The sequence below is a fragment of the Bactrocera oleae genome, chromosome 5, assembly GCF_042242935.1.
Source record: "Bactrocera oleae isolate idBacOlea1 chromosome 5, idBacOlea1, whole genome shotgun sequence".
NCBI lineage: Eukaryota > Metazoa > Arthropoda > Insecta > Diptera > Tephritidae > Bactrocera > Bactrocera oleae.
This window is the reverse complement of record NC_091539.1, coordinates 61,215,936-61,229,168: the sequence shown is the minus strand read 5'-3', so window position 1 is coordinate 61,229,168 and position 13,233 is coordinate 61,215,936. Positions and strand designations below refer to the sequence as shown.

Here is a 13,233-nt window from a genome sequence, read left to right as displayed (position 1 = left end):
AGAGAAAATTCGCTATATTTTACAATTTTTCTTCGATCAAAGCGAAAAAGCAGCCAAAGCGGCTGAAAACATTATTTTAGTTTATCTCAAGAGAGGCCTGTGACAATTGGCTCTCCGAGTTTTTTGGCAATAGGGACGCAGTCTTCTACGAGAGGGGTATAAGGAAGTTGGCATCTCGTTGGCAACAAGTTTGCGAACAAAACGGCGCATATTTAACTTAAATCGGACAAATGTACACAAAGTTATCATCTTTTGAAAAATCAATAAAAAACCGAACGAACTTTTTACTTAACCTAATATATATGCAAGGCTGCAAATAATGCATTAAGAAATAAAATAATTAATTATTTTTTCTTATTTTGTAATCCAAAATACGACTACGGGATAGAAAAAATTAAAACAAGAAAACACGTTAACTGCCGTACACTTACACAAAGGATCTTTACAAGAAATTCATTCCGATCTAATATCGTGAAGATAATTTGTCAGAAAAAAAAGTTTTATGGCAGCTATATGCTATAGTGGTCCGATATCAGCCGTTCCGATAAATGAGCAGCTTTTTGGTGAGAGAGTGTTACAAACTTCGTGGCAAACTTAATGTACCCTAGTCAGGGTATACAAATTAATTCCCAAAAACAGGATTAAAATTTTATTTTTAATTTTAAATCTCTTATCGAACAAAAAAAAAAATTTTTATATACTATTTGTTCGCGTTCAGTCAAATAAAAAATAAATATTTTCAATTTGCCATTTTTAATCCCAAACATCTTTGAATAATTAATGAAAATCTAACTTTTAATAAAAAATTTTTGAGTTAAAGACCTCGCAACATTGGATATACGTGATATGCATTTCTAACATGAATTTGAAATATCTTCAGTAAATTTAGTTAAAAGCATTATGTTGACACTCTACTTTGTAGAAATCTGTATTAAAGCTTTTGGAGATTAATAAAACAATTATGTATAAAATATACTATACACACCTATGTATCTATATAAATTTGCCGTAATTTCACTAAAGTTATTTCAAGCAACTTCTGACAACTTTATCGAAAAACTATATTTGTGTTAGTGCATTTGCATATTCCTAAAAAGTTATGAGTTATTTTAATTCATACTTGCTTAACAGAAATCACTCGACTCCAAGCATTCAACGAAAGCACTTTAAACAATTCTCACTAAAATTTGCCAACAACAATGCAAATGCAATTGAATATGCATGTAATATTTAATAAAAGTACGAAATTCGCACACTTGCAAATTTGTCTATGTATTGTTAGTTAAGCTCCAGAATGCTAATTGTTAGTCTGCAATGAAATACCGAATTAGTCTGGAAAAACTAACTACTTCTTAACTGGTCCGAAAACTGAATGAATATCTCGAAGTGTATTTTAGGAATAAAATGCCGTAAAAGTGTCGTAAAAATCTTCATTACAATTGCTCCTGAGGATAATAATTAGATTGGAACTATTTTGACACTGGTATTTGAATATCTGAACAATTTTTGGCTATTTTCAACATACAGTAAATATCAGTATGCCTGTAGAGAAAGATAGTCGGCTGTCTAGTTAGGCTTACAATACATACTAGTTTCCGACAAGATTGGAACTACTTGATTCCTATACATAGTACTAAGTAGTTTTGTTGTAAGCTTTAGAAATTTATAAATAATTTGGCTCGCCAACAGTTTTACATTGTATATATTAGAAAGTTCCCTTTTAAGTTGTTGGTTGCAATATAAAAGGTAAATTATTGCTTAGAAGCTGCATAACATACCATACATATGTATTTGTATATATAGTGTGGTTGTTCATGTGGAATAATTTTTCGGGACTATTTGTTTGTACTCTATAACTTTTGCAATATTCAAGGAATTACTTAATAGTTTATCTTTCAGAGAGATTGGCGATTTTTGAGTCGACTTCAGAACTAATCATAAGATATATAGGTTCGCTTCTGATTTGTTTAGGGATGTTTAGAGGAAGACTTCAATTGTGTCAAAAATAAAAATAAATTTATTCTAAAGCCTGGGATCAGAATCCGGATCTGTTCATATTTTCTCAAGATAAATAGATATTCTTTGCTATATTGTACGCTCCCCTATTGTTGTCGTTGTAGCGGCCGAAAAAATGCCTAAAGTAATTTGAACGAAAATTGCTGGGTTGACAGTCCGTTCCGGCTACGTAGACCCGACTGTCGTGGAAATTGCTCTTCCCTCGCTCCTATCACCTCCCCCAATAACGAAATAAAAGTGTTTTTTTTTGTGAAAATATTTTTCTAAAGACTTGCTTCTTTTTTCTTCTCTTCCCAGCAGAGGATGCTCCGATAGCTGCCCCACAAAGTCACAGAACTGACACTATTCTGTCATTTACCTTCCCAACCAATGCAGCTGATACGTTGATAACTTGAAATACTGTGACCACTATGCAAGCTGCCTTAGTCTGTCTCTGGTAAGGCTATCTGTTTGAGTCTTCTCAGGTTAGCTTCTATAATTGATATACCATATATCATATATAAGGAGCTCAGTTCTATAGTGGAATATATACTAACATCAATGAATATGTTAGATATCTTAATAAAATTAAGAGCCTATATTTTTCAGACCACAATTTAATTTGACAAATGTAGGTAAATATTATCTAGATCTACCCAGAGCCCATCATATACCAAATATAATGCGTCATATCCTTATTTGCTCATGTTATATATCTTATCTGGGCTTTTCAAGTTATGCTTAATAAATACTTAGCAGTGTTCCACAGAATATAATTTTAATATATAATTATTCTTTACTATAAGTAAGTCAAACTGCTTTAGTCTCGTTACTATTTCTCCTCTCAGAGCATTCTATATTCGCTCTAAAATATGTATCAGTGCATAAATTCTTTGCGTAACACATTTTTCCACTCAAAATGCTTTTCATTCTCAATAAAATATACCTAGCTTGTTGCGGCAACAGCTGATGCTGGTCGCAGCGCTTCATGCATGTGAGCTGCACAAGTGATTACAGCTTCCCCACATCTCAATTTCTCTTACACCCGCTCACCAGTTGAGCGTGTACCTTAATTTCCACTCCTTCATTTCCATGTTCGTTCGAATCTCACCCGGCATATGTATGCGCTTAACTAACTTCATTTACAGCTTTTTCAATGTAATTCATTCCTTTCGGCCAGCTCTTGCAACAGTTCCGGCTCCTACCTCTGTGCAACTGTCTACCATTGCAAAGCACTACTTCCGCTATCTAATTTTTGTCACCTATTTATTTCACATGCATTGTTTTTTGCTGCCCTTGCGACTACCTGAAGCTGACAGTTCCCCAAGTGGTTTTTGTGGTCGTCGTTTTTGTTCGCTTCAATGCTTAAAATCCGGCAGACGGAAGCCACATTGCATGGACAATGGCCAAGTTTAGCTGGAATTGTGTAGATATATATTGTACAGTTATAGGTATAACCATCGACATCTGGCTGAAAATAGAGATTTTGTTGTCGTAATTGAAAACCCTACAAACGTGTATCCAACATATTTAGTCACCAGGAAATACGTATACATATGCGAATCCATATATTACGGTGCAGTTATAAGCGTTCTACTCGCCTCTGCTTCCCAACCATATGCATCGTCTGAGAATGTGTGTGTTGGTGTGCGTTAAGTGTAGAAATATGTCATTGCTTTGCTAAAACTATTTGCAGAATTGCTGGCAAAAACAATCTGCATCACCTACCGAACTTAGTTTTTGCTTTTTGCATGAACCTAATTGCTTTCGCTTTTTTGTTGTCGTTTTTAGGTCTCGGATTTCTTTCTTCATCCGAACAAAAGTAGCCACAATGACCGGCTAATTTATGCAACGGTGGTGGCCTCAAGCGACCATTTAAGCAAATTCATACATGCAGATATTTATATGTGTGTGTATTTGTTGAGTTGGGCTCTTTGCAATTTGGTATGTGTGAAAGTATATATTAACTAATTACCTATTGGATTTGTGATTTAATATCTAAGTAACTATTATTTGGGATTTTAGTTGCTTTTTCAAACAACCGGCTTAGCCAAGTATTTTTTTTATTCACATTTTGAAAAACTATTTTTAATCCTTAGAGTAAATTACTTAGTTTATTTAAGTGACGTTTACAGAATATTTTGACACAAATTCGAAAATAAGTAATGAGGTTATGGGGACTAACGTATACACGACTTTAACATCTTTGTTCACAATTTTTCTTAGAATTTATTCCAAGTAGCAGCGAACAGCATTCCTTCCATTATTTTCGATCACATCTTCCATATTTTGACAGCTGTCAGAGCTTGCAACGAGGTGTCACTAGCCAAGAAAGTATCTGCCAACTATTTGATCGACACATATTTCTCTAAAGTCGACTCCTGTCATAACCGTTCACATGATAGTTGAATCTCAGTAGCCGGAACGAAGACGGCAATATTCTACAGGAATTTTCAATAGAAAATATTTCGTGTTTGGTATATAAACCACTTAGGTGACTAAGTGTAATTGTAGATGTGCTTATACTCACAAGTATTACTACTGATTGAAAAGAGTAAGGTAAAACCAATAAATTTGTAGAATCAATCCTAAAAATTTGGTGATCACAAGACTCTTATATAAAGATCGCTGAAGCGCTTAACGGGTTGAAACGTTTTTGATTACCATGTACCATGTAAGAGAAGGAAAAGTAGGTAAGGTAACAGATTTCTCACTGGGTGTCTTTAATTACGTGCTCACCTACATAATCGCAGTTCCTCTCATGCCGACCACTGCTTTAAGCAAATCGATTCGTTTTGGCAAAGTGCAAATAAAGATAGGTGCCAATATTCATAATTCGCCTTCGACATATCTATCCGCTTAGTGATTTATTTTTCTGAGTGAGTAGTGATAGAGAAAAAGGTATAGTTGCAGAATCTTCGGCTTTGTAAATATGGCAAGCAAAATTAGACAATAGCTTAAGTTAAATCCTTAACCGTTATGACAATTAAGTAGAGCGCTTTGGTGTAGACTATAGATGTATCTTACCGTATTCATTCAGTATTTAGCTATCAACAAAGCCTTCTTAATAACTCTGTTCAATATTTGTCGTAGCAAGGTTTCTTCCATAAATATTTATTTTACGCGCTCAAATTATTTACTGCTCCTTAAAATATGTAGTTGCTGCTCCGCATTAGTGCCGCTTTCCTTAAAAGAATATGCATTGCACTAATTGTTGTTGTTGCTTTTATTATAAACTCCTCTTGTATTTGCAGCTCACTGGAAACATTCCAAATACCATTTCTTGGCGGCTCTGAGGATTTGGTGGTTTTAATTTGCAATTCAGGTGTGCGCCACGAATTGTCGAAGAGTGAATATCCGACAAGACGCAAACAATGCGGCGAGGCACTCAAGCTAATGGAAAAGACGAGCTACAGAGATGCCACAGTGCAGAATTTGTCAGGTAATTAATGCCATTTCAATTGCAGTTCCATTATTTTTGTTGCTGTTGTTGTGCTTGTTGTTGGTTGAAGTAATACAGACACTTAATGAACATTGTGCGCAGATAATTTAAATGATCATCACACGGTTTGGCAAGACAGAAGGGTGGTTGCATACGAGTATTTAAAACGATAAAAATAGAGTGAATTGTAGAAAATGGAAAATAGAAATTCGAATGTGCAGAAAGGTATGATAAAATTGCTTTAGATATTTACTCTTATAGAATACTACATTTAATTATTCATTATTGATCTGAGAAAAGCTTTCTTTAAATCAAAGCATGGGTTTTTCGCTAAAATTGATCCGCTGCAACAAAATTCTGTCATGATCGTTGCACATAATGCTCTGATATGAAGATTAAATCTAAACAAATAACGTTTTGAATTGTTCAAAAGAATAGCCATATGTTTTAGATAAAAAAAAAGTTGCTAGGTTGCCGTATTTTTGAATGTTATCATAAATTAAGTGATCAAGTTAAAAAAAAATATTTTTGAAAAATTTGATATGATGAAGAAATATGGTACATACAACAAAGTGAAGAGGTTAAAGAAAGTTTACAGCAGAAACCGTTGTTTGATGAAGGATGCCACTAGTTTTCAAATAACATGATAATATTAGTAATTTATAATAATGTGGGTTAGTGTATGCAGGCTTAAGAGCTAGTATGAAAAATATTTTTGAGAAGAGTTGCCACCTGTTTAAATATTTAATTTTGAAAAAATCCTTTATTGCAATATGAACATTAGGCTAATTAAACTTAGGGGATTTTCGGATAATATATTTAGAAGGGTTGCCACCTGTTAAAAATATTTAATATAAAAAAATTAGTAGAAGAGATATTACAATGTCATGTAGGTAATAATTTTGTAAAAATGCTAGACTTTTTAATGCATAATTCCAATAGCTTATTTAAGCGCCTTTTCAAATGAGAGAAGAGGCCACAGCATTTATCATAACTTATATTTGAAATATATATAAATTAAAATATTTCCAAGTAATGTTAAAATCATTAATTAGTTTTTTGTTTAATTTTTAAATTTTTTATTATACCTCACAATCAACTTCAATTCTATATATTATATAAAGTTACCGCACACTTTTTGGTGCAATTCAGAAATTAATTTGCTAACAGACACCAGCATGTTCTTTTCAACTATTTCTAAAGCTGACATATTTTTAATAAATAGAAGCAGCAAATAAGATACAAAAACAATTTCGCTCCCGTATATTATTATGTCAGTTGTTTCCACATATTTGTTTAGCCGCCAAAAGTATGCAACAAATACTGTTTGTATTCGCCTATTCCCATTCCCCAGCAGACACGTCCAATTAAATTACGAACGCTGTTTGTGTTTAGATGTATAAGTATACATATATACATATATACTTGTAATATATATTTTAGGTACCCTGAAGGAAATTTTTAATGTAACGAGGGTTGGTTTAAAGGGCTTACATTGAGTGGAAATGTGTCGAACTAATATTATACATTATAAGTCCGGGGACTAACATATATTCTTCTATATACTTGTATGCATATAAAATTTTTCTTATGAATCCATACTCACCTCAGGAATCTGCGCTGGGCATGCTCTTCAATTTTTAAGTATTTGTACTACTATATATATACTCGTATGTATATAGATATACAGATATATGTATATATACATATGTTTGTTTATAGTTATGTATGTGCTTGATCATATCCCGCAGCGTTTGTTTTAACACTTTGTCGCTTGGCCATTTGTTGCATTCATTTGCAGCTTAATGCAACACGAAGCTGGCACGAGCTTAGCATAGCAATTGGTTTCGTGTACGCCTTTGTGTATGCAACAAATAATCTAAATAGAATGCGTGCACGCTGTGGCAGGTCAGTTGTGTGCCATTGCACAAATACAGGGATGACAGTTCACACACTAGTGTGAAATTTGTGAAAAATCAAATGTTTATAAAAAGGAATATCATGATGTATGTGTTGTAGCATGGTTGCCATACTAGCTGAATTTATTCTAAAATAAGTGTTTTTATATGACTATAATAGTTTATCCGTCCGTTCTTGGCTTAGCATCCTTAAAGGTTACTTGATCAGTTTGGGTGAAATCGGACAATAAGCCACACCCACCGCCATATAAATGTCAAAAACTACTAAAAGAAAAAGTAAAATATTTTATATGAGTAACCGCTCGACCGATTTGAACCAAATTTTGTGCATATTTTATGTTACAGTTTCAAATAAACGAAATCGGCCTACAAACACGCCTACTTTCAATATATATCACATTTTTAATTCCATCTGATTGTCCTCTCTCACTTTGGAATATTTAAATTAATCGCCGATGCAGATATCAGCATAAAAATTTGCATAAACAGTGCTTTGTAGGACTAAACATATAAAAATGGTGGAAATCGGACCATTACTTTTTAGGGCTCTAAATATCGAATATAACTTAACTTTGTACCAAAAATATCGAAATAAATGCCCGAATGGAAAGTAATCTCACATATATTCTAAAAAAGGTGGCAACCCTGTATTAACATATAAGTTTATTTTTCACTCTTCTCTTCGCATTCCGTTTGACAGTAGTCTATTTATTCACTTTGTTCGCATGTCGCTTCGGGCGAATGACCGCCTCAGCGCGACAAGGCACAGCGCCCAGCGGCGGGCAAATGAAACGAAACGAGAAGCGACTATGATAATTTTTATTGCTGTTATTTTTGCTGTTGCTGTAGCTGCAGCTGCTTCAACATCATTAAACTAGACTATGTTTGGCTATTAATTTAAATTAAAGTGTGACATTAAAATGCAAAGGTACGAGTATATCTTTTGGCGTATATACAAGTGCATGCATATTTACATACATATGTATGTATGTGTTTGTGTGTTTGCGTTTGCTTGTAATTCATACACATTTTTTCTACGCACATTGCTGGAAGTCACTCAGACGGTTGTTTGCCTTGTTGTTTGATATTATTCAACAAGCATTTTTTTCTGCGTTTCTTCTACCACTCCTTCTCCAGCCCGCCAGCAAGCAGTGGCATGCTCATAATATATCAGAAATGCTTGCTTGCTTCGTTGGCTGGTTGCGAGAATTCATTCAATTCATTTGCATATTCAACAGCGATTCAATTGCAACATTCGCTTGAATTGCACTTAATGTAAAAATTACGCAAAATACTTGCTCAACATTTGCCGGCCCCCCGTTGTCGTTGCTACTGTGGTTGTTGTTGTTGTTGACGTTAGTGCGCCTGAAAGCACACAATGCTTTGCACGTGCGCTTGAGCCATTGTAGCGGCTCCCCTTAACACCCCTCAGCACTCACACACACACACACACACAAGCACTTAGTTGGTTAATAATGCTCGCTATTGGCTCTCGGCTGCTGGGCTGAGGGGTGTGGAGCACTGCATTTGCTCGGTTTGACTTTGAAGTGGCCCATTGATGGCATCTTTTCAGTCGGGCCCGGCCTTGCAGCCGCTACCCACGCTTCTGCTTCGCTCGCTCTGCACATTTCTTTTAATTTGTAATTCCAACTGTGACAATGCGCATTCTCCTTCCTCTCCTCCACCTCCGATAATGACTACTATCACGAGAAAGATGGTGTGTCTCATCCTGTGCGCTCGTAATGAAATTATTAGACATTCAAGTAATTTAAATATATCTATGTGTTAGTGTATTATTGCTTGTAAATCTTCGTTTTTTGTCGCACTGCATCGTTTTTTACATGCCTCAATGCCTGGCATTTCAATGGTGGAGCACTTGACTTTTATTGCGGCGACAATACTATATACACAGATAATTATGTAAATACACGCATTTGTGGGTGTGTGTGTGTGTGCTTAGTAGTCAGTGCATTTTATACAAAATTTTACAAATCACTGCCGGTCGTGCTGATGTCTTTTTTTTTTAATTCAGTGTCATTTTCGTATAATTCTTTTGGTGCATTAGACGCGACTTATGCTGAGAAGAGTAGATAGCAGCTACTAAGAAAAAAACATTTGAAAGCGTTCTATCAAGTTCAAAACGCAGAGCGTATTTTTCACATGAAAAATTTACTACAATATATAATCTAACGGTGTGATTAGTTTTAGGCAAAAGTTTTTTGTTTCATTAGAGTCTTTCCCTTCGCCCAATACTCTCTAGTTTCTTCGAAAAAGAAAATTATTTTTATAATTCTTAACATTTACCTTAAATATTTTTATTTTATCTGCTACTGCCATTGTGTTACTATTCTAATGAACGCCGCTCGAAACTAACTTCAAAATACTTTACCTTTCATACATAAAATCGGTTAGCTGACAGCTGAAACAATTAGATTCCCTATTAAATGTCGGAAATTTATTTTCATCTTGTTTTACAGATGAACGAAGTTTCGTATTTTTTTGCAACTATGTGGTGAAAGTGGGTAGGAAATTTTCTGTAATTATTTGGCAATATACTGCAACTTGGCATTCCATATTATTGTCTGCTTCTTCTTTAATATCCAAACCCATTTCATTACATAATTTTAGAAATGGTAGGGCCGAGACTCCAGTATCCAATTTAATGAGAGTTTTGTCTACTCAGTGTTGTGGAATGCTTCTACTCCACAAAATTTTCTCCTTAGCCCAATACTCCCAGCTTTCACCGAAGACAACGCTTTTTCATGTTCATATTTTTTTAAAATTGTTTCTTTATTTAGTACCACAATCATGCATAACGTACGCAGTTTCGTTAAAACTTACGGAAATGAAAATATATCTCTTTCATATTCATGCAAGTAACAATATACCTTAATCTTAAAGCTCCATAATATTGTCTGCTTTCCTAATGATATCTAGAATTGTCTTGATATGTGGTTTTATTAACGGTACGGAAATAGCGCTTGCTGTTACAAACTAGTAAGGTATTTGTTTGAACAGTTGTGGATAGAATAATAAAAAGTTCATTGAAATACATTGATACTATCGATGCCAATTTATAATTTATAAATCAACTATTTTGTACTTTAAGGGCGAGTAGCTTTATTAGGGAAGTGTTGAGATCACATCTCCCCTCGATATCTTACAGCGCGGAAATGAATTGAGCAATGACTACTAAGAACCTCTACAACTAGAGCATGGCTAGACTTACTGAGGTCGAAAAGCTTCCAAAACCTCGAGGCAGTCCACTTTAGGCCAAAGAGATTTTATCGCAGCGCAAGAACGCATGGTAGCCCAACTCTTCCAAGCTCCCAAAAAAAGCAGTGCTTTGACTGGTTCCACTTTTATTGACGGTGGGGCTTAGATACCTTTTTTCAAGCTGTGACCTTATATACTATTCCATACTAGGCTTATCATAAAGTGACTCAATGCCGTTCTTCGCAACGTTAGGCATTCTTTAACTAGCTAAGTGAGCGCAAGGCTAGTACAGCCGCCCTACTATGTGAGTGGATAGTCACTTTTCTGAAGGAAGCTTAATGGCAGCAACCACGGCTTCAAGATTACTTCAGTAGTCAGGCCTTTAATTCTTGCTAGTCAACGTTTCTTACATTGGGATGCTTTATTGTCTCCTTCTTTATCATTTTGAGGCCAAATTTTTGAAGTTATAACTACTGAAGCTTTAAGTGGTTTTTTTATACTTATATATACTTATAAATGTAAATTGAAATCTCGCTGCTCTGAATCCTGAAACCAGAGTTACTCCTCAATTTTATTTTACAAATAAAGAAATCCAAAAGTTTAAACACTAGCTGATGGGTCCTAATATAATATAAGTTTTTACAGCTGTCTGTCGTGAGATTTTGCAAACTTCCTGGAATGATTGCTGGAAACTGAGGTCTAGCTGTGGTCTGAGTAGCATGCAAAGTCAATTATTTGCTATATTTAGAATAAGCATGTGACTCCATACTTCTTGAAGTTTTGATAAATAATTAGTATCAGTATGTCAAAACCTTTGCAAATATGAATCAGTTTTCAAAGTTAATATTGAAATTTCATCTAGCTGATAAAACTCAAAACCCTGCTGCATCTAGGTGCCGAAAAAACGTGCAAGTGGTTTTGGAGAAATTTGTGCAACTCAAATAGCGGCTCTCTGATGCGAATGTTGGGTTATCTTTGAGTTAAGTAGGTTGACGAATCATGTCATTTGTGAGATTGAGACAGAAATTATCATCAATGTATTGAATAATGGTTGAAATTCAGCTAAATGTATTTAATATTAGCCACTAAAGGGATTTTTGGCGCTTTTGAGAAAATGAAAAGTATTAATCTGGTGAGAATAAATTTAAAAAACCAATTATTTATGAAATATTCTATGTATTTTAAAAGATCAGAATTTCTTTAAAAATATTCAAGATAGTTCTAGGTGCGTTGGTTATCGTATAGGTAAATTATTAACAGCGAGAAACTATTTCACCCAATTACAAGTAGTTAGAAAATTTGGGAACATTCTTTAGCGCTGAATTCCTGCTTCTTTAGAGCGTAGGGTATGCACTATTAGTGCCTAGTATCATCAAATTTTATTCGAATTTCTACAATAGCTTATGTAAATTAAATCCCAATGATTTTCTAACGATTAAAGTCCGAATGAATAAACGGAAAAAGTCTCAATATTTTGATATCAGCTGAAAATAAAGCCAATTTAAATTACTTAAATGCAAGAAGTTAATAAAGTTGATTCAAATATATAACAATTTAAACTCTAAAATGACTTTTGAGTACTAGACACTCTTGCCATACATACTAAATGTAAAGAATTCCATTCAAATGAACGCATCGGTAAGCATTTATCACGGAATTGCGCTTTTTTATAGGTTTTATAATAATTCTTTTTTATTATTTCTATTAAAGATTACATACAATACAACTCGCACAAGTAATTTCATTTGTGTGGCAATCAATTTTTATTACAGTCTCCACTTAAATGCTGGCAATTACTTAAAAATAATACGAGTGATTTTTTTCAATATTTCTACGAAATATGCACAAAAGCCAATTTGTAAAATTGTATGTCGAACAAATCGCTGATAATATAAAAAATATAGAAAACAAGCCACTGCGTTCATCATCGGTTATTACAAATTACCAAATCACACTTTTACAACGCGCAATTGATTGCTACCAATATGAACTACAAAAACAGAAAAAAATATCACCAAAATATGTAAATGAAAAAGTTCAATGCAAATGGGAGAAAAAAATTTAGGAAATGGCAGGCGTGCAAATAACAGTAATGAAGCGCTCAATCAAAATTGTGGGCATTTACAGTTATACGGAATTGCCAAAATGATACATGAAACCAAAAATTGGTGGCAGCATGCCTGTAATAATGGCAAAACTGCTCCAAAATAGGAAACTGAGACAAGAGTGGGGAGAGGGAGGGAGAATTAAAAAAATATCTTCTTTTTTTTTTGCATATAAAAATAGCTGTGTGAGTGTAGATGCACACACAAACGCACACATGTGCCACACACATGTGCCACACACATGTGCCACACGTCATCACGCCTGGCGGAAGTCGCTAAAGCACTACTCCCAAACCATATTAACAACGCTCTCAGCAGCTGGCTGCGTTGCGCGAACACACATACATTTCAGGCTTACGCTTGCCACATGCAACATGCCACATGCCACCTTTGGCAGTGCAGTCGAGCGTAAAAAGTGCAACCTCACAACGCTTGATTGCGCATATTTTTGTATTCCCAAGATTCACCGTGCTCACACTCATCGCTAGCCACTTATGCCAGAGATTGCCAGCATTCCGCATTCTCCTCTCTTACACCAGTAATATAACTTTGCCGC

The 13,233-nt window shown here is 34.6% G+C and overlaps 1 protein-coding gene across 3 annotated transcripts in view; it reads left to right on the top strand.

Moving 5' to 3' along the window:
• LOC106622055 (galactokinase) overlaps nucleotides 1-13,233 on the top strand; it is a 45,276-nt gene that overhangs the window by 12,588 nt on the left and 19,455 nt on the right. For all 3 annotated transcript variants that reach the window (XM_070109484.1, XM_070109483.1, XM_070109485.1), the window contains exon 6: nucleotides 5,250-5,437. In XM_070109484.1, coding sequence (XP_069965585.1) covers nucleotides 5,250-5,437 — 188 coding nt within the window. The remainder of the gene's footprint in view (nucleotides 1-5,249; nucleotides 5,438-13,233) is intronic.